This window comes from Thunnus maccoyii, chromosome 8, assembly GCF_910596095.1.
Source record: "Thunnus maccoyii chromosome 8, fThuMac1.1, whole genome shotgun sequence".
Taxonomy (NCBI): domain Eukaryota; kingdom Metazoa; phylum Chordata; class Actinopteri; order Scombriformes; family Scombridae; genus Thunnus; species Thunnus maccoyii.
In genome coordinates, this window is record NC_056540.1 from 34,664,289 (window position 1) to 34,687,862 (window position 23,574).

At 41.4% G+C, this 23,574-nt stretch overlaps 2 protein-coding genes across 2 annotated transcripts in view; both read right to left on the reverse strand.

Annotated features, from left to right (window-relative positions):
* LOC121901528 (NLR family CARD domain-containing protein 3-like) overlaps window positions 1–23,574 on the reverse strand; it is a 481,268-nt gene that overhangs the window by 388,207 nt on the left and 69,487 nt on the right. The gene's annotated exons all lie outside the window — the stretch shown is intronic.
* The window catches only part of abca1b (ATP-binding cassette, sub-family A (ABC1), member 1B), a 66,482-nt gene continuing 49,737 nt past the window's right edge, over window positions 6,830–23,574 (reverse strand). The window contains exons 31-50 of the mRNA XM_042418352.1: window positions 23,199–23,388; window positions 22,833–22,927; window positions 22,715–22,747; window positions 22,532–22,637; window positions 22,171–22,245; window positions 21,272–21,441; window positions 19,698–19,875; window positions 19,492–19,607; window positions 17,255–17,399; window positions 17,022–17,145; window positions 16,659–16,788; window positions 16,078–16,204; window positions 15,227–15,289; window positions 14,980–15,086; window positions 13,227–13,368; window positions 12,259–12,393; window positions 10,847–10,950; window positions 10,660–10,752; window positions 8,489–8,732; window positions 6,830–7,856 (exon numbers count right to left, since the gene is read on the reverse strand). Coding sequence (XP_042274286.1) covers window positions 7,707–7,856; window positions 8,489–8,732; window positions 10,660–10,752; window positions 10,847–10,950; window positions 12,259–12,393; window positions 13,227–13,368; window positions 14,980–15,086; window positions 15,227–15,289; window positions 16,078–16,204; window positions 16,659–16,788; window positions 17,022–17,145; window positions 17,255–17,399; window positions 19,492–19,607; window positions 19,698–19,875; window positions 21,272–21,441; window positions 22,171–22,245; window positions 22,532–22,637; window positions 22,715–22,747; window positions 22,833–22,927; window positions 23,199–23,388 — 2,527 coding nt within the window. The 3' untranslated portion in view covers window positions 6,830–7,706. The remainder of the gene's footprint in view (window positions 7,857–8,488; window positions 8,733–10,659; window positions 10,753–10,846; window positions 10,951–12,258; window positions 12,394–13,226; window positions 13,369–14,979; window positions 15,087–15,226; window positions 15,290–16,077; window positions 16,205–16,658; window positions 16,789–17,021; window positions 17,146–17,254; window positions 17,400–19,491; window positions 19,608–19,697; window positions 19,876–21,271; window positions 21,442–22,170; window positions 22,246–22,531; window positions 22,638–22,714; window positions 22,748–22,832; window positions 22,928–23,198; window positions 23,389–23,574) is intronic.

A 23,574-nucleotide genomic window follows, 5' to 3' on the forward strand; every position in this document is an offset into this window, starting at 1 on the left:
GGAGTTTGTGAAATGATGTTCAGAAATCATTCAAAGCCTTTTGGCTCTTTGTACATCCATGAAGATGTTTGTGAATGTGTATTGTAAATGATGATGATGTCATGAATAAAATGTGTAAATGTCAGTAGATTCAAAGCTAAAAACTATGTGAACCTCAGCACTCAAGTTCCCACACATATAAGTTACAGCTGCTCATTTTCTCAGCTGGTCTCAGACCTCTCAGGAGGTTTTATTCACTTCAGTTTGGGACTCTTCATTCATATCATATCTTTCACCACACTGCAATTTTTACTTCTTTTAATTCAGTTTTGTCTTATTTCTATCTACTATGTTTCTATTGAATTCTTTTAAATTCCTATTTAAATATCTTATAAATGGATTTTGTATTTCTCCACCATGATTAATTCCTGGAAGTGTGGAGGACATTTAGAAACATTTAGTCCTTCATGTTTAATAAAATGTATAAAATATAGTATATAATTGGATAATTACATGAATAAAATCTAAATAATGATACATATTATTTATGTTGTTGTATTCTGGGTATTTCTAAAATCCTGGCTACAGCCCTGAATATATACACCAAAATAATGTATTACAAGCAAACAATGGAGCAAAATGAGTACGTAACCATGGAAACAATCCAAAAGAAGAATCCAGTTGGATGCTTGGACAGGTGTTTACACCTGAGAGAGACAGTCACAATATATTCAGTTTAAAATGTGTAAAAGAAGAGTAAGATCTGTTGAGAAATGTGTTGAGCGGATCACAGACATCTGAGTGTGCAGCTTGTTCTGCTCTGTGATATTTACTGACAAAGATCTCAAACATTGCTCAGTGAATTAATGGAGCATCGTGCTGCTGTCAGGGTGGATGTTCTCTCTCTGTTTGGGTCTGTTCAGGTCCAACACAGTCTGGATCAGGTCTAATTATCCTCAGCTCTGTTTCACATCAGGACTCTTTATTTTTAACATTCATTGATACATGTTGGCTTCAGGAAGGTTCTCCATGGGTCAGTCTCAGACCTCCAGACTGATAAATGTTTTCCATCCTTACAAGAAGAAAAAACAGCAGAAAACACTGAAAACTGTTTTTACTTGAAAAGAATCAAATGTAAAGATTTGGAATATATTTGCACAAAGAATCATTTTCCAACATCTTCAGTCTGTTCTGTTCTATATAAATTATTAGTCACCTGCTGCCACTCAGAGTTAAACTGACTTGTAATTGACATGAAACACAGCTGTAAATTCCTCCACATGTGCATCACGAGGCCATCTAGTGGACTGATAGTAGAACAACAGCAGCTGATTGCAGCTTTCATGGAAATCAAATGAATTGAACAGACAGACAAACATCCTGATATTAAAATACAAAGAGAGACAGACAAACACTGTGAAGGTATTTCAACAATATTTCCAACATCTGGAGGCTGACAAACATTCTGTGTGACACACAGTCGTTCTTCATCCTCCCACCAGATGGAGCCAAACTCAACTAACTTTCACATCCTACACATAGTGTCTGGAAGAACATTGTTCTGATCATTTCTGTCTGGATTGATATGGATATTAGCAGCATTAATATCAGTGCAGACACATGAACTTTAAAGAAACTTGTTTCAGTTTTACTGGATGAAACAGTTTGTGACAGGGAACAGAGCTGCTTGTCTTCATACAGTGAAGTTGGTTTGAATCAAAGATAAACAGCATGTTCTCTCACATCAAAAGGATTATGTGCTATGAAATAAAAGATCAATCCACAATAATTACAACTATCAGCTTCATTTGTCTGACAAACATTTCATCAACAAAATGTCATTTTCACAACCTGTAATTTCAGAAAACTTGATGAACTTTTGTTGATTTATGTTGATTTGATTCAACAGAACCGTTTTGCTTCAAAACATCAAACACAGTTCATTAAAGTTTCCTCCACTCAAACATGTTTTTCTTCTTGACTGTCATGTTGTTCTTCTTCTCTGTTTCTCTGAGCTCACCTTAAATCTCAGTTTAACACCTGCAGGATTGATGACGTCACAACCAGTTTGGAGCCAATCGTGGTCCAGTATGCGACTTACACAAGTGTGATGTGGAAACTTGAAGCCTCCAGAGCACAAACACTGAGAATGGACTTTACAGTGAAGCAGTTCAACTCTGCAAACTAAAGATATTTAAATATTTACACATTCTGGATGTTTAATGAAGGATGAGATGTCATTTTAATCATTTTTAACAGATGAACTAATCTATATAGATGTATATTCCAGGAATTTAGGGGTAAATAAAGTATATGAAAGAAGAAAAATAATTATTCAATTTAAACATATTAAGAGTTTTTAAGGCTTTGAGGTTTGTAGAGTGCTGAACAGTTTGTATGCATTGTTGCATTTTATTTATACAAAATTAAATAAAGTTTTGCTGTTTTAAAATGTACTTTTGTGAAAGTAATAAAAAGATTTATGATGTAAAACTATTTTTGTTCTAAACTGCAGAAATGTTACAAGTATGTTGGGCAAATTATTTCCAAAAAAAAATGATGTCAAGGTGGAAATGACGAGAAACTGCAATGCACTGTGGGTAATCTGCAGCGCTGATGTGTGTTTGTGGACACAGCCGGAAGTACAGTAAAAGTACTTTACTGAGTCTTATTAACAACGTCTCTCCTCATCCAGTCTGTGTGAGGATCATAAGACACAGACGTTATGTGGATCAATGCAGACTTAACGAGAGTTACAGGAAGTTACTATCAACTCTGCTGAATTCCTAAAAATACACAAGTGAAAATAGGCTTTGTTGGTATGAGAAACAACATGGATGATATTTCAAAATAAATTAACACTAGGAGCCACTAAAAATGTAACCTAAATGACTAGTGAATAATTAAGGTTAAAAAACCTTAATGACTAGTAATGATCATTATCTTAAATTGTAATTTTTCAGTGGAGTTTGGTGTTAACGTTACAAGAGGCCTCCTGTCCAAAGCTCCCCAGCTGTAGCGTGTCATGGTGGTCACTTCCTCCTCCACTGTGTGTCTGATTCCACTGAACCGTATATTATTAGGGCCTGAGCACCGAAGGTGCGAAGGCACTATTATATTTCGTGTGTTTGTTTCTTTATTATTACGGGACATCAGACCTAAATTTGACCCCCTAAACATGCTGAAAAACTCACCAAATGTAGCATGCACATCAGGTCTGGTGAAAAATTTGATAAAATGTAAAAATTAACCCCCAAAGTGCCAAAATGTGCTCTCTAGCGCCACCTATGTAACTAAAATGGACGCCATGGCCCGTTGGAATGTCATAGAGAGATTGAACCAAAACTCAATTAAACTTCTCATCAAGACCTACAAATCATACACTGACACCTAAATCCAACAGTAAGTCCGCAATTAGCCTGTCAATATAAGACTTTGCCTCAATTTTGGCCCCCGATCAAACGCTATCTCCTCCGAGGGCGTTAATGGTATCAACTTCAAACTTTGATACATTATGACACTGTGCTGAAAAAAAGTTGTAAAAAACTTTGTAATAACTCGAACAATTTGGATAATTTTATAAGCCCTGAAAGTTGCAGTGCCACATCACACCTTACAATGTAAACCAATGGGGAGGCATGAACTTTGTGTCAGAGGCTTCTGACGTCTAAACTATAAGTCTGACCACTTTCAAAGCTGCATCAATGGATTCGCAACGAAATTTCCTACAAAATATATGATTTTTAATGTAAGATTTGGCCAAAGTAATGGGATTTATGGGGAGATTTCACAAGAAGAGTACTTTAACATTCTCCTCTCCAAATGAGAGGGAGAGAGGAGGGAAGAAAGGGGGGGAGGGGTGTGTGGCACACACAGTGGAGGTTGGTCCATAGAGGTAGAGGAGGTTGATCCTCCTCTATTTTTTGAGAGGCAAGAGGGAGATCAAAATATAAAAAAGAATATTTGGTTGAAATGAACCATTACCAAATCTCAGTATTATTTACAACATATTTTTTCTCTCTTCTTTGGAAAAGACAGGTAAAATGATGCTCCGAAGGAGGACAGCCTCCCTAATCAATCAACAACCAGAATGCAATATTGACATCGAGTTGGTCCAATGATAGTTTCCAGAATTAATCTTCAATTCTCTCCACTGTAAGGCAGAGTAGCAGCAGTAGATAGCTCCTTGCATTAGCCAAAGCAACAGCTGGCTTGTTGTAGCTGCCTGAAGGACTCTTTATGCATCCATGGAAGGACTGTTAAGGACTGTTGTTAAGCTAATAGGAGAAATTATCTGGACTGTGCAGTGCAGCAGCTGCAGGACACCGCCAGGGAGGCTGGAGAGAGAAGCAACAAGAAAAACAACCAGGAGAGTTAGCTTGTTTGTCATTGTTGCTAATGATATCAGACTGATTGACCAGCAGCCATAAAGTTCTGTTAACTAACATACCAGATGACCAACAGCCACAAATGGATGTTATGACATGAATACTTCATCTCCATGATAGAAAGAAGAAGACATCAGATAACATGAGTCAGATACAGCTTCTCTCTTTCTTTGGTTGCTAATTTCATCTCTGATGGTTAAATGTCTCTGTGTGTGGCTGTTGTGTGAATTTATCTCCTTAACAAGAATGCCTTAATGTCTCATTTAAGACGAAGTAAACAAACTGCTGTAAGTACAAGTCATGGGCAGACAGCGTGTCACTAACAGGGATTTTGAAGGGTAACGATCAAACCAGCATCTAACGGGTCCGAAGTGACATCTGTAGGTATGTTTACACGCTGTTTGATGTGCTGCAGCTGAGCAGCTAATTAGCATCTAGCTGCTAACTGACATTAGCTGTGTATGTTTGTTTGGTGGCTCGTTCAACAAGCTGCAGGACAAGACGTGTGTTCATGTTTCTACGTTATCATCAAGTTTTGATGATGTGGACAGAGGCTGTTTCATTCACTACCATGTTTAAAAGAGGAAGGTATCATGCCTCATATTGCAATAATTGAGCATTGAATATTCCATATATTTTATTTTATTTTATTTAAACATTGGACATTTGTTGTTTGTCTTGAATGTTTTCATTTAAGAGCATGGGCAAAAGTTCATTGCTGTGTTACAGAAAAAATAGAAAACAAAGTTTTATTTGTCTCCCCCTTTTTTTCGCTGATTCTAAAAATGCTCCGATCCGTGACTCAAATCCGTGATACGATCCAAACTGAGTTTTGTGATCCGTTGCACCCCTAGTGTTAACATGTCAGCTTTGTAGACTATATTTTGTATGTCGTGCACATAGATCAGAGTGTGTAAGTCATGTATTTTATACATGCATTAATGCTTTCTGATGTGAACCTACACCTTTAGATCTGTGAATGTTTTTAGTGTTCAGTCTTTCTAGAATTCAGCACTGATCTGTTCCTGTATCACATTATAAGCTTTGTGGTACTTTATATATTTCTGTATAATAAGATACACAGAAAACACGTGTACATCATGTGATATCTTGTCTGTTTTTGATGAGAACATTAATTTGTTGTCACTTTGTTGGTAAAATCACACATCTGAACCAGTCCATGGCTAATATGAGCTCTTCTTTGTTTAGAAACAATATGTATATGCTAAATGTCTTTAAAGAAGCATCCTTTACACGACTCTTGTTTTATTGGCATTTAAAATTGCCCCCCACCCCTCTGATTTCATCAGGTGGGGGACAGTGATATAGTTTGATGCGGTATGTTGGTTTTCCTCCTGTCCTCCCCAATTTTTTGAGTCATTACTGGTGTGGGGGTTGAATGCAGCTTGTTTTTGTAGGATACAGCAGAAATGCTTATATACATACAGTAGATTATATACAAACTTTGTATGAAGTTTGGTGTTATTATCATTTATTTTACAATAATTATAGGTCTTATATTTATAATTCAGTAGTGGGGATGACCTATGAGGGGAAGGGAAAAAATGGAGTGAGGATGACAGTTTAGTGATAAAGTGCTGCAGAAAAATACCATCAAAACTAAAATTTGTAGCTCTGTACTGCAGTTTTTCCTTTATTAGGACCCGAGCACCTAGCGGTTCGCTCACACTCTCCATTCAAATATATGAGTACCAGTTACTTATTGTCTCTACACACCTGACAGGACACATGTCAATCAAACTTTGACCAGGTCATGTGGGTTAAAAGTCTTTACTTTTCTAAAAATAAACTTGATGAAAATTAGGAAATTAATTTGTTTTACACACAAACTCATCAAGAGTTTTCACTTTACTAATTGAAATTCAAGTGAATGGGCCCAAAACTTGCATAATGTTGATGCTACAGGTGTGAGCAAGACAGACATGTCTCACCCTGCAGAAAACTCTCATCCTCACACCGTTGAGATTTGATGATTCGCCATGACAGAGGAAGTTGCTATAACTTTATTGTAAATGCTCCAGTCTGCACCAAACTTTACATGTTTGATAAGAGTCCCGGTCTGAACACGTCTACATGACAATATTCCATCAGTGATGCAAACTGGATGAATAGCGCCCCTCACGAAATTTCAGTGAAGCAGCCCCAGCAGCAGGCAAAACATCTACATGCCCGTCACAGGAGACCTTCGATTGCGTCGTGGCCTGACGTGCATGGAGGTGCGAGGGCCCATTCAACGCTGCTTGCAGCTTTAATTTAATTTTATTTCATGTTTAGTTGACTCCACTCACTGACTGCAGGTTTGAAGTTATGATCTGATGGTTTTACTCTCTGCAGTCTGGACTGACGAGGTTTTTGTTGTTTTGATGAACGTAAAACCTTTTAGAGCTCAAATCCCAAAAGATCTGATTCATAAAGCAGAGACGGAAGAATGAACGAGTCGGTAGATTTGTTTCATTTATTGTGTTGTTCAGGACCAGTAACAGTTCTTCTTCCCATCAGCCTTTTCTGTCACATTTAAACTGATAATCAATAAACATTTTCCAGTTGATCAGTTAAAAACAATCAATACATCATCAGAGGATTTCAGTGCAAAGACAAACTGATCTGATGAACACATAAAGTGCTGAAGAAGTCTGAGCAGCTGCTGTCAGCAGAGAATCACCTGCAGCTTCAACAGCAGCAGATTGATCGATCGATCATGATCGATCAAGAGGAATCAATGATCGATCAGCAGGAATCAATGAGTGATCAGCTGTCCTCAGGGAAGTCAAATACTGTAGTGTGCTTTCAGAAGCTGATGAGGTATTTTACTGCTCAGACACCAAAACAACAAATCTGCTCTTTTTTATCATCTTTTCTTAAAAAAACTATAAAATCAATCAGCTCATCGATCACTCTGATTGGCTGTTAAACGCTACAGGAAACAGCAATGCCGCCTGTTTCAGCTACACATATAAATAAAACTCTGACAAAATAAAACGGAATCAAACGTTTTTAAAAAAGGATTTTTGCAGTCGAGCCCTCGGCCGTTGAAATGATTTGGATTCTTCATGGTGAGAAAAACAAACAGACCCTGAATCGTTCCGTTATCGGAGGCGCCGGTCGGATTACAGAGAAGAAAACTAAACATGGCGGCGCCCGGCGGCGTGCCGCTGGAGGAAACATGGCGGCTGTTATTCAAGTTTAGAACAGTCAGTCTGGGCGGCGGCCAGCGAGCAGCGCGGCGCCTCCACAGGAAATCGTTTGCATTGACTGGCATGAGGCAGCAACCGACGCCGCCCACCATCAGTATGACATCACAACGGGTGAGTCACATGATCACATGACGCTCTCTCTCTGTTTGTCGTCCCCGCACGCTCCTCGGCCGGAGCTCAGCGCGGGAACATCGATGGCGACGTCTTTCCGTCTCACCGAGTTGTCTTTGGAGTGATAGTCGTCACTCTGGTCCTTCGCAAAGTTCACAAACACCTGAAACAACAAACAAACAAACAAGTAAATAAACAAATAAACAAATAAACAAACTATCTGATCCTGTTTCATTTGCTTTTCCATGTGTGTGTACCTGGTCCAGTGTGTGTGTGTGTGTGTGTGTGTGTGTGTGTGTGTTCCTGGTCCAGTGTGTGTGTGTGTGTGTGTGTGTGTGTGTGTGTACCTGGTCCAGTGTGTGTCTGTGTGTGTGTGTGTGTGTGTACCTGGTCCAGTGTGTGTCTGTGTGTGTGTGTGTGTGTGTACCTGGTCCAGTGTGTGTGTGTGTGTGTGTGTGTGTGTGTGTACCTGGTCCAGTGTGTGTGTGTGTGTGTGTACCTGGTCCAGTGTGGGTGTGTGTGTGTGTGTGTGTACCTGGTCCAGTGTGTGTGTGTGTGTGTGTGTGTGTGTGTGTGTGTGTACCTGGTCCAGTGTGTGTGTGTGTGTGTGTGTGTGTGTGTGTGTGTATGTACCTGGTCCAGTGTGTGTGTGTGTACCTGGTCCAGTGTGTGTGTGTACCTGGTCCAGTGTGTGTGTGTGTGTGTGTGTGTGTGTGTGTGTGTGTACCTGGTCCAGTGTGTGTGTGTGTGTGTGTGTGTGTGTGTGTGTGTGTGTGTGTGTGTGTGTGTGTGTACCTGGTCCAGTGTGGTCTGGGTGACAGAATAGTCTTCGATCCTCAGCGTCTCTTTATTTTTGGCCAGGATGGAGAAGATGTGAGCGAGTGAGGTGAGAGACGATGGCAGCTGGTACTGCAGCATGTTCCTGTGTTTCTCCTTCAGCGTGCTGCCGCTCAGCTCGCTCTCGATGAACTTCATGACAGGCAGCAGGTCGGGGTCGGGCCCCGCCACCCGCAGGATGATGGTGTACCCGTCGCCAAACCTACAGACACATACAAGCTTTATTACACACACACAACACGCTAAATACACGTTAACACCCGTCATCTAACCTACAGACACATACAAGCTTTATTACACACATACAACACGCTAAATACACGTTAACACCCGTCATCTAACACCACAGACACATACAAGCTTTATTACACACACACAACACGCTAAATACACGTTAATACCCGTCATCTAACACCACAGACACATACAAGCTTTATTACACACACACAACACGCTAAATACACGTTAACACCCGTCATCTAACCTACAGACACATACAAGCTTTATTACACACACACAACACGCTAAATACACGTTAACACCCTCAGGACGATGGTGTATAGAAGTGCATTCACCAAAGAAAATGAAATTTGAGGCCTTATCTCATAAATATGATCCTTCCTCATCCTACCTCATCCTACCTCATCCTACCTCATGCCTCATTCTTCTCAATTGAAATTTTTCTCATTATTTCCAGATCAGGATCTCATTATTGATCAGGATCTCATTATTGATCAGGATCTCGCTATTAAGATGCTATATCATATTTATGAGATAAGGCCTCAAATTTCATTTTCTTTGTTACAGTTTCTGCTTCCTGACTCACAGACATCTGTTCAGATTCTGCTCCTACTGATTTCTTTCCTGCTGTTTTTCACATCTGTCAACATCTCAGCCTCCGGATGTCTGATTAAAGTGATAATAACACCATCCAGTGTATTGGTGGTCCTGTGTGGACCAGTCCAGTCCAGTCAGAGAGATACACCTCCTGCACTCACTCAGCTCTGACTGACATCACTGAGTCCACACACACACACACAGGTCGGTCAAACGAAGCCACGTCTTTGTCTCTTTCATGAATTCCTGAACAGGATGCATAAAGAACGAAACCTGAGTACAGTCATCACCTCAGTTACCTATTAACTCTAATGACCTTTGAACCTTTTACTTTAAGTAAAGATTGTTGCTGGTAAAGTTAAGAGTCATGATCCTTGTTTCATGCAGTGCAGCTCTGTGGTTTGTGTAGTGTATGTGCTGTTTGCTATTGACTAATATATATCTAGTCCCACTTATAGACGACTGGCAGTCAGTCAGTGAAGTTATTAGTTTACATTACATTGTCTGTTTAACATCTAATCATTGATTTCTGGCTGTTTGTTTGACATTCGCCATGTAGCTTATATGTCTTGTCTCATGTCTGCTTTCTGTTCATCAAACACTACCGCAGCTGCTGCTCAACAGCCAATCATACTGTGACCGCCAGCCTGCATCACATCCTCCTCACTCTGTCCAGTTACACATTCACCAGAGCTCCCAGACCTCCTTCACCCACATTACCCAGTGATATTAATCTCTCCAGTGTCTCAGATCCTGCCTCCGTCCCCTCAAATGATGATTGATTCCCTCCTTAAACCTCTCCCGTAATAACAAGATCAGGATCTCAAAATTACAGGAAAACTATGGGTTAGTTTTCAGGTGTCAGAGAGGAAAAATTCAGATTCTGTTTCCTGCATCCACTCGGCTGAACCAGTCGCCTCCCGGTGGTCGTTTCAGAGAAGACATGCAGATGAAACACACGACTGATCTGTTTTATTTTCAGTTGTTTCTGTTATTTGTGTTTAGTAAAAACACATTTAAACAAGTTTTTCTAACTCTGCATCATTTTTGTGATCAGTGATCCTGCTGTGTGTGTGTGTGTGTGTGTGTGTGTGTGTGTGTGTGTGTGTGTAGCAGATATTCCTCATGTTGTGGGGACTCACCTCCCTTTTGTCCCCATAATGTCAATCCTTAACTTTTAGGGTGAAAACTTGTTTAAGGTGAAGTTCAGAGTTAGACTACGTTTCCAGGTGTGTGTGTGTGTATGTGTGTGTGTGTGTGTGTGTGTGTGTGTGTGTGTGTGTCAGTGTTACCTGTTCTTCAGGTGTTGGACGCTTCCGAGACACCTGAACCTGCCGTTCACCATGATGGCCATCCTGGTACACAGAGCCTCACACTCCTCCATACTGAGGACACACAGACACATTACATAGTGAGAAGTAAGAACTTTATCTAAAGACACGTCTCTACTGTCTGTCCTCAGGTGTGTGTGTGTCCTACCTGTGTGAGGTGAGGACGACCGAGCGTCCCTCCTTGATGACGCTGTGGATGCAGTTCCAGAGCGCTCGGCGAGCTTTGGGGTCCATGCCGGTTGTGGGTTCGTCCTGTAACGAGGAGGACAGCCAGGTTGAGGTTGGCCCACAGGTGAAGCAGGAAGCAGAGCGAGAAGGTGAGCAGGAGGGGGAGGAGCGGCATCCTCACTCTTCTTCTGTGGTGTCTGTTTGAAACCTCCCTCACCCTCCTGTCTTCTTCTTCTGTTGTTATTAAACTGAGCAGCAGCTCCTTTTAATCTGCCCTCTGTTACACAAACACCCCCCCTCCCCCACCAGGTGCTCTGTGATTGGCTGAGAGGGCTCTGATGCTGTTGTGTAACTCTGGGGTTTTAACAGAACTGCACTGTAAAAAACTAACATTTAAATCTGATCAATCAGCTCCTTATTGATTCACTACTTGTTCATTTCTTCATCAATACACTGATCTATAACTTAATGAAATATGATTGACAGCAGACTGATTAATGCTGCTTCTGATCGGATTTTTAAGGATATTAAGTGATTATTATGTTCTGACATAGTTGATCTAAATATGGTTCATATTTTCTGTTTCCTGTGTATAAACAAACGTTTTATTATAAGACGACTCAGTTCACACTTTTAAATCTCTAAAACTATTTCATGTGATGTCGTCTTTACCGTCTCTCTTAATTTTAATTTCCTCATTGATCTTTTCTTCTCTTTCACCTTCTTCCTGTGGGCATCACTGTGTAATTATAGTATTGATTCTTTATATATTATATATATATATTTAGCTGTGTGCAGACACTGAAGCAGTAACTATTTACACAAATAAACATTCTCTCTTTGACTTCAGGTGAGATCAGCTCGTAAAGCCTGCAGGGGTCGGAGTTAAAGACCATCCTGCATTAAGCTCCATTATGAATACTGTCTTATATTTATACAAAAGTTAATTCCTGTAAATATATTCCAACACCTGGAATGAAAACTTGGGAGATATTATTTCTGAACTGGGACACAATGTGGAAGAACATCACAAGTGTCTCTAAAAACATGAAGTTCTGCCATCGAGACGATTTAACTCCCAGATTTAAGGAGCTTTTACAGCTGAAGAAAAAAGGGCTACATAAGATATTATTATTATTATTATTATTATTATTAGTTATTAATAACAACAAATAATTGAGGACCAACATCTATATAACTGTAGATGTGATAATAAGCAGGAAATATTTCTGTATTTTGTTCAACAGATTTTGAAAAGTTGTTTGTAAAGTATTTATGTTTCATTCAGTAAAATCTGTCCTATGAGATGATGGTCTGCAGGTCACATGACCGACTGATGGAGAGTCTGAAGCGTTTTGAAGAAAACATGAAACAAAAACGTAAACGTCTTACCAGGAAGACGACAGGCGGCCCTCCAATCAGAGCCATGGCTGTGGACAGTTTCCTCATGTTTCCTCCGCTGTAGCTTCCTGCTGCTTTATCTGCGTACTTCACCAGACCCAACTTCCTGATGCCCCACTCCGCCACCTGCCAATCAGACACCGGCGTCAGGCTCAGCGTCACAGTATGTTTAGACTCAGCCGAGTGAACAGTGTGTAGTTTAGACTCAGCCGAGTGAACAGTGTGTAGTTTAGACTCAGCTCAGTGAACAGTGTGTAGTTTAGACTCAGCTGAGTGAACAGTGTGTTGTTTAGACTCAGCTGAGTGAACAGTGTGTAGTTTAGACTCAGCCGAGTGAACAGTGTGTAGTTTAGACTCAGCCGAGTGAATAGTGTGTAGTTTAGACTCAGCCGAGTGAACAGTGTGTAGTTTAGACTCAGCCGAGTGAACAGTGTGTAGTTTAGACTCAGCCGAGTGAACAGTGTGTAGTTTAGACTCAGCTCAGTGAACAGTGTGTAGTTTAGACTCAGCTGAGTGAACAGTGTGTAGTTTAGACTCAGCTCAGTGAACAGTGTGTAGTTTAGACTCAGCTCAGTGAACAGTGTGTAGTTTAGACTCAGCTGAGTGAACAGTGTGTAGTTTAGACTCAGCTGAATGAACAGTGTGTAGTTTAGACTCAGCACAGTGAACAGTGTGTAGTTTAGACTCAGCTGAGTGAACAGTGTGTAGTTTAGACTCAGCTGAGTGAACAGTGTGTAGTTTAGACTCAGCTGAGTGAACAGTGTGTAGTTTAGACTCAGCTGAGTGAACAGTGTGTAGTTTAGACTCAGCTGAGTGAACAGTGTGTAGTTTAGACTCAGTCGAGTGAACAGTGTGTAGTTTAGACTCAGCTCAGTGAACAGTGTGTAGTTTAGACTCAGCTCAGTGAACAGTGTGTAGTTTAGACTCAGCTCAGTGAACAGTGTGTAGTTTAGACTCACGTCGCAGACTTCCTTCTCAGGGACTCCTCTGAGGACGGCGTACAGCTCCAGGTGTTCTCTTCCTGTCAGCAGCTCGTTGACGGCGTCAAACTGAGGACAGTAACCCATCCTCTTATGGACCTCATCGATCTCTCGGAGGATACTGAGAGAGAACAGAACAATTATTTGGATTTTAAGTCCTCTTGTGTTTCTGATATTATTTTAAATTTTACAAAAAGACAGCTTCCAAAGACAGGGAACTGAACAGCGATGCCTTCTGACTCCTTTACCTTTATATTTATTATTGACGGAGGTTAAATTAACACCCAAAACCCCCAGAAACACTCATTAATGATTACTTTCTATGTATCTGTGCTGTGAAGATGAAGAGCAGAACATGTGACTGACAGCTGATGGATAGTTTATCCTGCAGGTGTTGATATGATGTCACCAGGTGTGTTTGTATAAACTACAAATACTCATTTATGTTTTTTTATAGGATGCAGGGCTCCCAACCTGAAATTTGCATATAATAACTAAATTAATACTTTTCATGTTTTCACATTAAAATATGAATATTTTCATACATTAATATATATTTTAATACATCTTTTGACTTACAGTCTCACCATATTTGAAATATTACGTTAAAAATGTGTCTATGACCAAAATCTCATATCCAGATAAAGATATGTATCCCAGTATATCACATCCTCTGTAAAATGCAGATTTCCTGCTGCATCTGTAACATGTGGAATAACAAAGTGATGTGTGACACAACAAAATAAACGATCGAGCTTAATATGAAACCATCAACGTTTTTCTATCACATGATAAATCATCATATCACTGAAGCTAAATCAAAGCTGGACCTCACTATCAGCTGAAGTGTTTGGTAACTTTTCTCATTTCCCTCCTGTGTGTGTACGAAGGACCTGCAGGGTCCCCGAGCCGCAGGTTGAACACCACATGTAGCTGCGTGCAGCTGTAATTCTGGATCATTGATTGTGTAGAAACACTTCAGCGAGTTCTGAGTGTAATTCTGTGTTTGGAGCTGCTGAATGAAGATCTGCAACAAATAATGAGCTTAACCAGAAACAAACGGAGGTCAGAGGAGAGTTTCTTTCTGCTCACATGCTGATGCTTTACAGGCCGAGTCCTGTATGTTTACATCACTTTAACACTTTCACACTTTGACTGCTTTTAGGCCAATGAGTAATAAAACATCTGGATATCAATATTAGAGCCGATATGACATCTTATTTTGGAGGATATAAACAAGTTATGACCACATTTGCATTGAAGCATCAGTGTTTAATAAGTTAGAAACATTTCCTACTGAAATCAGATATTATTGATCAAAAACAGGTAAACAAGACAAAGAATCTGACCAGAGTTGATTAAATGATTAGTTGAGGCAGAAAATCAATCGTCAACTATTCTGATCATCAAATAACGGTTTGAGACATTTTTATGGCACAAACAGCCAAATATTCACCAGTTTTAACCTCGCAAAGTCATAATTTGCTGTTTTGTTTTGTTGCTGCCTTAAATCAGACGAAGCAACTGATTCCAACCTTTAATACTTTCTACACACGTTGATTCTCTGACGGACGGTTTCACTCAGCTTCATTTAACAGTGGAGGAGAAACAGTTTTCAGTGTTTTTCCCTCCTGAAGTTAAAGAGTTAATTCAGCTGCAGTAAGCAGGTTAATCCTCGAGTCCAACAACAACAACAACACAGATTATAATCAGCAGTGACCTTTGACCTCACCTCTTTCCTGCCAGAAAGGCCTCTCCGCTGGTCACCAGCGTGTCTCCTGTCAGCATCTTAAACGTCGTCGTCTTTCCGGCTCCGTTCACACCGAGCAGCCCGAAGCACTGACACACACACACACACACACACACACACACACACACAGTTCATTATGACACACACACACAGTATATATACACATAAATACATGTTCATATGTATTGATGGTCTATATATCTCTGAACACATCAGCGAGGAGCTTCACCTCTCCAGGAGGAATCCCGACACACAGTCGATCCACCGCCGGCTTCTGTTTCCTCTTAAACACCTGCAGGACACGATACGCTCAGTTAACACTGATTTATGACAATAATTACGTTTATTTATATCAAACTTACCAAAATCAGCCGTTACAAACTGTGATGAGATGAACTCATGTTTTAGTTTAATTAAAGATGTTAAACTGATGTTTATAGTCAGTTATTATTTATCATCAGTCTGAGTCACAATCATCTTATTAAACATCAAAACATCAATATATTCATCAGGGAAAGATGTCAAACACACATCAATCAGTCTTATTACATTATGTTTTCATATGTTTGATTGTTTACATTTTATTATTTCAAACATGTAAAAGCAGAAATATTTATAATAAAATTATATAAAATTATAAATGTAATCTTTATCTTTATGTTGCTGACTGATAACAGTAACATAACAGTTTTATTATGGAATATATATATATATGTGCTTTGTGGGTATTTATTTGCTGTGTTTTGGTGACATTAGGATGTAATTTACTTTACAGATATTGATTTTGTAATATGGAAACTACACAAAGAGATGAGACATATAAATCAGATACTTTTATCAGGATTATATTTCTCTCTTCCATCAACAGAAGACGTCTGTTCTGTTAAACATCAGTCTGTTGTCATCTCAGATGTTTGTTATCAGACATCAAACTAAACTACCTGAACATGTAAAACACAGTTTAGTGACATGTGAGATGATTTTCTATATTAGTGTTTATGACTATTTTACTGAATATTCTGCTACAGTAGGTATTAAAGCGTTGTGTCACACTGCTGGATGATGTCGGAGGAAACTCACCTTGGTGAGCTGTCGCAGCTCCAGGATGTCTCCGTGTCCGAGGCCGTGGACGATCCTCTGTCTCTCTCGGGCCACGTCCTCGTCCTCCTCTCCCAGAGCTCCCAGTTTGGTGAGTGCGCTGACCGACCTGCAGACAGACAGACAGACTGCTGAACTTCCTCCTGACCGACTGAACTCATCTATAAAACCTCCTGTTTTCATTCTGATCATCACCTCAAAGCTACGATCTGAAGTGTTTCACACAGAGAGAAGACATGAAGTCAGCTGTGTTCACAGCTTGTTCTGCTGCCACCAAGTGGATAAAAACATGAACTGCAGCTTTAAATAATCTGTTCAGATGAAGAAAAGATGTGTGTGTATATATGCGTGTATATATGCGTGTATAAATGCGTGTATAAATGCGTGTATATGTGCGTGCATATGTGCGTGTTTATGTGCGTGCATATATGCGTGTATATGTGTGTATATATGTGTGTATATATGCGTGTATATATGCGTGTATATATGCGTGCATATGTGCATGTATATGTGCGTGTATATATGCGTGCATATATGCGTGTATATATGTGTGTATATAATACCTGGGTTTGATGCAGAATCTGTACTGGATGAGGACGGTGATGATGAAGAACACCACTCCCTCCACAGCCATGGCGAACAGGTTCTTTCCCACCATGTCCCACTCCAGAGGAGAGCGGAACCTGTTCTCACCTGCAACACAACAACAACCTTCACACACCTGAAAGCAACTGCCGTCCAATCAGCTGCGAGGACCACAGCAGGAAGTCACAGGAAGAGACGGACCAACAGCTTCTGATATTCAAAATATTACAATTTGACCATTTTCATGTCAAACAGACGTCCGCAGCAAAGCATCATGGGAATCTAAACGTCTGTGTGTGTGTGTGTGTGAGTGTGAGTGTGAGTGTGTGTGAGTGTATTACCGAATCTCTCGAGGGCGTCGGCCATCGCCTGGTTCTTCACCATGTCGATGAGACCTCGTCCGAGGCAGAAATGAGGGAAGATGAGGAGGACGTTCTTCAGGATGTCGTTGATTCCTCCGATCTCCTGCACACACACACGCACACACACACACACACACACACACACACACACACTTAGTATTTCTATAATCCAGCGGAGACGTTAAAGCAGCCAGGAGGTGAAGGTGACTCACGTTGTTTCCGAACAGCTCCATGACGAAGGTGGAGATGCTGCCGTTGATGCCAATGAGGATGTTGACGCTGGTGAGGACGACGTACGCCGTGCTGGGGATCTTAAAGAAGAAGGAGGCCGGATACATGAGCGGCGTGATGGACCAGCTGCAACACACGACACGCAGAGAAGAAACATTTCTGTCAGAACATCAGAGAAAACTTTCCAGAGCGAGTCAGAGGTCAGAATCATCCAAACCAAACTTAACTCATTAAATCACATCTGATTCTCTCAGAGCTTCCAGCAGTCACACAGTAGTAATTAGTAGTTTAGTGTAGTTTGGTGTAGTTTGGTGTAGTTTGGTGTAGCTCAGTGTTGTTTGGTGTTGTGGTGTAGTTTGGTGTAGTTTGGTGTTGTGGTGTAGTTTGGTGTAGTTTAGTGCATTTTGATGTAGTTTGGTGCAGTTTGGTGTTGTGGTGTAGTTTGGTGTTGTGGTGTAGTTAAGTGTAGTTTGGTGTAGTTTGGTGCAGTTTGGTGCTGTGGTGTAGTTAAGTGTAGTTTGGTGTATTTTGGTGTTGTGGTGTGGTTAAGTGTAGTTTGGTGCAGTTTGGTGTTGTGGTGTAGTTAAGTGTAGTTTGTTGTATTTTGGTGTGGTGTAGTTTGGTGTAGTTTGTTGTATTTTGGTGTTGTGGTGTAGTTTGGTGTAGTTTGATGTAGTTTGGTGTAGTTTAGTGTATTTTGATGTAGTTTGGTGCAGTTTGGTGTAGTTAAGTGTAACTTGGTGTAGTTTGGTGTAGTTTGGTGTATTTTGATGTAGTTTGGTGTAGTTTGGTGTAGTTTGGTGTAGTTAAGTGTAGTTTGGTGTAGTTAAGTGTAACTTGTTGTAGTTTGGTGTTGTGGTGTAGTTTGGTGTAGTTTAGTGTATTTTGATGTAGTTTGGTGCAGTTTGGTGTTGTGGTGTAGTTAAGTGTAGTTTGGTGTAGTTAAGTGTAACTTGTTGTAGTTTGGTGTTGTGGTGTAGTTTGGTGTAGTTTAGTGTATTTTGATGTAGTTTGGTGTAGTTTGGTGTAGTTTGGTGTAGTTAAGTGTAGTTTGGTGTAGTTAAGTGTAACTTGTTGCAGTTTGGTGTTGTGGTGTAGTTTGGTGTAGTTTAGTGTATTTTGATGTAGTTTGGTGTAGTTTGGTGTAGTTTGGTGTTGTGATGTAGTTTGGTGTAGTTTAGTGTATTTTGATGTAGTTTGGTGTAGTTTGGTGTGGTTTGGTGTTGTGGTGTGGTTTAGTGTATTTTGATGTAGTTTGGTGTTGTGGTGTAGTTTGGTGTAGTTTGGTGTTGTGGTGTAGTTTGGTGTTGTGGTGTAGTTTGGTGTAGTTAAGTGTAGTTTGGTGTAGTTAAGTGTAGTTTGGTGTAGTTTGGTGTTGTGGTGTAGTTTGGTGTAGTTAAGTGTAGTTTGTTGTAGTTTGGTGTTGTGGTGTAGTTTGGTGTAGTTTGGTGTTGTGGTGTAGTTTGTTGTAGTTTGGTGTTGTGGTGTAGTTTGGTGTAGTTAAGTGTAGTTTGTTGTAGTTTGGTGTTGTGGTGTAGTTTGGTGTAGTTAAGTGTAGTTTGTTGTAGTTTGGTGTTGTGGTGTAGTTTGGTGTAGTTTGGTGTTGTGGTGTAGTTTGTTGTAGTTTGGTGTTGTGGTGTAGTTTGGTGTAGTTAAGTGTAGTTTGTTGTAGTTTGGTGTTGTGGTGTAGTTTGGTGTAGTTTGTTGTAGTTTGGTGTTGTGGTGTAGTTTGGTGTAGTTTGTTGTAGTTTGGTGTTGTGGTGTAGTTTGGTGTAGTTTGTTGTAGTTTGGTGTTGTGGTGTAGTTTGGTGTTGTGGTGTAGTTTGGTGTAGTTTGTTGTAGTTTGGTGTTGTGGTGTAGTTTGGTGTTGTGGTGTAGTTAAGTGTAGTTTGTTGTAGTTTGGTGTTGTGGTGTAGTTTGGTGTAGTTTGTTGTAGTTTGGTGTTGTGGTGTAGTTTGGTGTAGTTTGTTGTAGTTTGGTGTTGTGGTGTAGTTAAGTGTAGTTTGTTGTAGTTTGGTGTTGTGGTGTAGTTTGGTGTAGTTTGTTGTAGTTTGGTGTTGTGGTGTAGTTTGGTGTAGTTTGTTGTAGTTTGGTGTTGTGGTGTAGTTTTGTGTTGTGGTGTAGTTAAGTGTAGTTTGTTGTAGTTTGGTGTTGTGGTGTAGTTTGGTGTAGTTAAGTGTAGTTTGGTGTAGTTTGGTGTTATGGTGTAGTTTGGTACCCGTAGAGCAGCAGCAGCAGGGCGAGCACCGGCAGGTTGGTGGAGGAGACGTAGGCTTTTTGTTGGAAACAGATGAAGATGATGATGACCAGCGTTGCCGGGACGATGTAGTTACACTGCAGAGAGACAGAAACACACCTCAGTAACACTGACACACACACAGGAAACAGCTGGTGGTCAGAGGGTGCGTTTGTTTCCTGTCTCACCATGTCCCAGACGAAGTTGGCCACCCAGTAGAGCAGCGGCTGCACTCCGCTGATGAAATGCATATGTTTGGCTTTACTGACGCGCTCCTGGATCAGGAAGACCACGAAGCTGGCCGGGACGAAGGACATGGCGAAGATGACACAGATGGACACCAGCACGTCCACAGAGGTCGTCACCCTGGAGACAAGTAAATAAGACGGGAATATTTAACACTACATTTGATTTTTTACCTTCTTTGATCACATATCATCCTTTACCTCAAACTAAAAGTCCCACAGTGGTGTGTCAGGTGTGTTCAGGTGTGTCTCAGGTGTGTCTCAGGTGTGTCAGGTGTGTCTCAGGTGTGTCTCAGGTGTGTTCAGGTGTGTCAGGGGTGTGTCAGGTGTGTCAAGTGTGTCAGGTGTGTCTCAGGTGTGTCAGGTGTGTCAGGTGTGTCTCAGGTGTGTTCAGGTGTGTCTCAGGTGTGTTCAGGTGTGTCTCAGGTGTGTCTCAGGTGTGTTCAGGTGTGTCAGGTGTGTCTCAGGTGTGTCAGGTGTGTCAGGTGTGTTCAGGTGTGTCTCAGGTGCGTCAGGTGTGTCGCAGGTGTGTCAGGTGTGTCTCAGGTGTGTTCAGGTGTGTCTCAGGTGTGTCAGGTGTGTCAGGTGTGTTCAGGTGTGTTCAGGTGTGTCTCAGGTGCGTCAGGTGTGTCGCAGGTGTGTCTCAGGTGTGTCTCAGGTGTGTTCAGGTGTGTCTCAGGTGTGTCAGGTGTGTCAGGTGTGTTCAGGTGTGTCGCAGGTGTGTCAGGTGTGTCTCAGGTGTGTCAGGTGTGTCTCAGGTGTGTCTCAGGTGTGTCAGGTGTGTCTCAGGTGTGTCTCAGGTGTGTTCAGGTGTGTTCAGGTGTGTCTCAGGTGTGTCAGGTGTGTCTCAGGTGTGTCTCAGGTGTGTTCAGGTGTGTCTCAGGTGTGTCAGGTGTGTCAGGTGTGTTCAGGTGTGTTCAGGTGTGTCTCAGGTGCGTCAGGTGTGTCGCAGGTGTGTCTCAGGTGTGTCTCAGGTGTGTTCAGGTGTGTCTCAGGTGTGTCAGGTGTGTCAGGTGTGTTCAGGTGTGTCGCAGGTGTGTCAGGTGTGTCTCAGGTGTGTCAGGTGTGTCTCAGGTGTGTCTCAGGTGTGTCAGGTGTGTCAGGTGTGTCTCAGGTGTGTCTCAGGTGTGTCTCAGGTGTGTCAGGTGTGTCTCAGGTGTGTCTCAGGTGTGTCAGGTGTGTCTCAGGTGTGTCTCAGGTGTGTCTCAGGTGTGTTCAGGTGTGTTCAGGTGTGTCTCAGGTGTGTCAGGTGTGTCTCAGGTGTGTCTCAGGTGTGTCAGGTGTGTCAGGTGTGTCTCAGGTGTGTCTCAGGTGTGTCAGGTGTGTCAGGTGTGTTCAGGTGTGTCTCAGGTGTGTCAGGTGTGTCTCAGGTGTGTCAGGTGTGTCAGGTGTGTCTCAGGTGTGTCTCAGGTGTGTCTCAGGTGTGTTCAGGTGTGTCTCAGGTGTCTCAGGTGTGTCTCAGGTGTGTTCAGGTGTGTCTCAGGTGTGTCTCAGGTGTGTCAGGTGTGTGCACTCACAGTGCCACCTGGGACAGCTGCTCCTTGGTCAGGTTCAGCGGGTGGTTGAAGGCGCTGATGCCGTACTTGCTGGGGTCTTTTCCTTCAGGCAGGTTTGCTCTCAGGATGCCGTTATTCATCACGTTGATGAACGCTCCGATACTGTGCCAGCCTTTGTTATTGAACCAGATCTAAACACATCACATCATCTTTTAATCATCATTTATTCACCAGGAATCAATCTGTTTGCATGATTCATAAAAACTGTTCATTCATATAAACTTCAATTATTTATATTATTATATTTATATTATTCATATAAACTGAGACCGTCTGGAAGAAAATGTTCTGAACTCTTGGACCATGTTTCATTAGCTGAAGACTTAACGAACATTTTACTGCTCTCTGAACTTTCTGGAGCTGCAACGATTATTTCCGTTATTGATTATTTTCTCAAATAATCAATTAGTCGTTTAGTCCAAAGCCCAAGGTGACGTCCTCCAATCTCTGTAACTGTTTAACATTCAGTTTACGGTCAGAGAGACTAAAGAAACCAGAACATATTCACATTTAAGAAGCTGGAATCACAGAATTTGGACTTTTTCTTCCTAAAAATGACTCAAAGTGATTAATTAATCAATTATCAAAATAGTAGGTGATTGATTTTCTGTCAGTTGATTGATCATTGCAGCTCTACATTTTTTTTTAGTTAATTAGATTTTCTTGTCAAACAGCTTGAAATAGAGACATTTAGTTCCTGCAGAGTCAACTCATATTTCTGTATTTACTCTCTTATACAGTATTTTTATAATGTTAAACAGTGTTTCTATATGATGCAGGTTCTTCTGCTCTTCCAGTTACACGTCGTGTTTTTACAATAAAGGAAAATTAAAGACGTTTCTCTGCAGCAGTTTTCTCACCTTGATGTTGTTCTTTGTGTCCAGACCGTTGATGAAACCCGACAGACTGTCGAGGAATCGATCTGCAGCAGCTCCCTGCAACAAACACAACGGTCACATCTAACATTCGTAGGGCTGCAACTCACAACTACTTTCATTATTGATTACTTTCTTCATTAATCGCTTGATTCAACTATAAAATGTCAGAAAATTGTGAAGAAATCAACAGTCTATTTACTGTCACATAAGCTGATGATGTATTTAAATGATGAATCTATAATCAAAGTAGCTGCAGGTTAATTTTCTGTCAACTAATCAATGAATATTTTCATCTCTCAACATTTCATCTTTAGATCTGTCTGCTTTCATCTGTGAAACTCACCTTCTGTAGTTCAAAGATCTTTCTGACTCGTTCGATGGCGTCGTCGATCTCATTGGCTGGTGGGAGGACCTGAGTGCTCCTGGCGCCCAATGAGAAGCCGCCGTACCTGCAGACAGAACAACTGGATCAGAAAACGTCCTGACAGAGTTTAATTGATCAGTGAGGATGAAGAAAGAGGCGCACCTGAATTCATTGACCCAGACTTTGTTCTTCAAACTGTGGAAACAAACATTTCAGAAGTTTTAGTGAGTGACAAACATGTTTGTGCTGTTGAGGTGTTTTGTTTCCAGGTGTGTTTCACCTCTTGCCGATGATCTGAGCGTAGGTTTTCACCAGGTAGTCTGAGATGTTTCTTCCTGTCAGGTTCTGCAGAGTGTCGGTGGCACTCAGCTTCATCTGAACAACAACAACAACTTATTTATTATACTTAATGTTCACGTCCAGTCTGACACTGCACAGGCAGCTGTGATGTCACTTCCTGCGTCACATGCAGGTGTTTATCCAGGTGAACAGTAAACAGTTCCAGAAATGCAACATGTTCAACTCCAGACAGAGTTTCAAAAGAAAATCAGAACGAAGTACGAGTGACATCAAACAGACATTTTGTGTTTTTTAACGCAGATCTCTAAACTGGGCGTCTCTGCGTCCGGGTCCTCGGGGGTCTCACCTCAGGTGGCGGCAGTCCTCCGGCTCCCGCAGGACAGTCCGGCAGCATCTTCTTCTTGCCGTCACAGCTGCAGAAGCAAGCCGGAGACGGATCCTCCATGGTCCAGTTCCCAGAGCTGAAGAGCTGCTGGACGCTCTCGGGGACTCCTGGGGTGTGCCAGTCCTCGTCGCCCATCGTACACGGAGCGTCTCTGAGGACGACAGAGAGACATGTGACTGACAAATTCATCAACTGACGGATCACTGAGAGCATCTTCAAAGTCTCCGACTGTTGTTTCAGCTCACCAGGTCTCTGAAATCTGGTCACATGACTCAGAGATTCTGGACCAACTGTTACAGAAAACAGTGCTGCACTTTAAAAAAGACAAAAAGTGTCA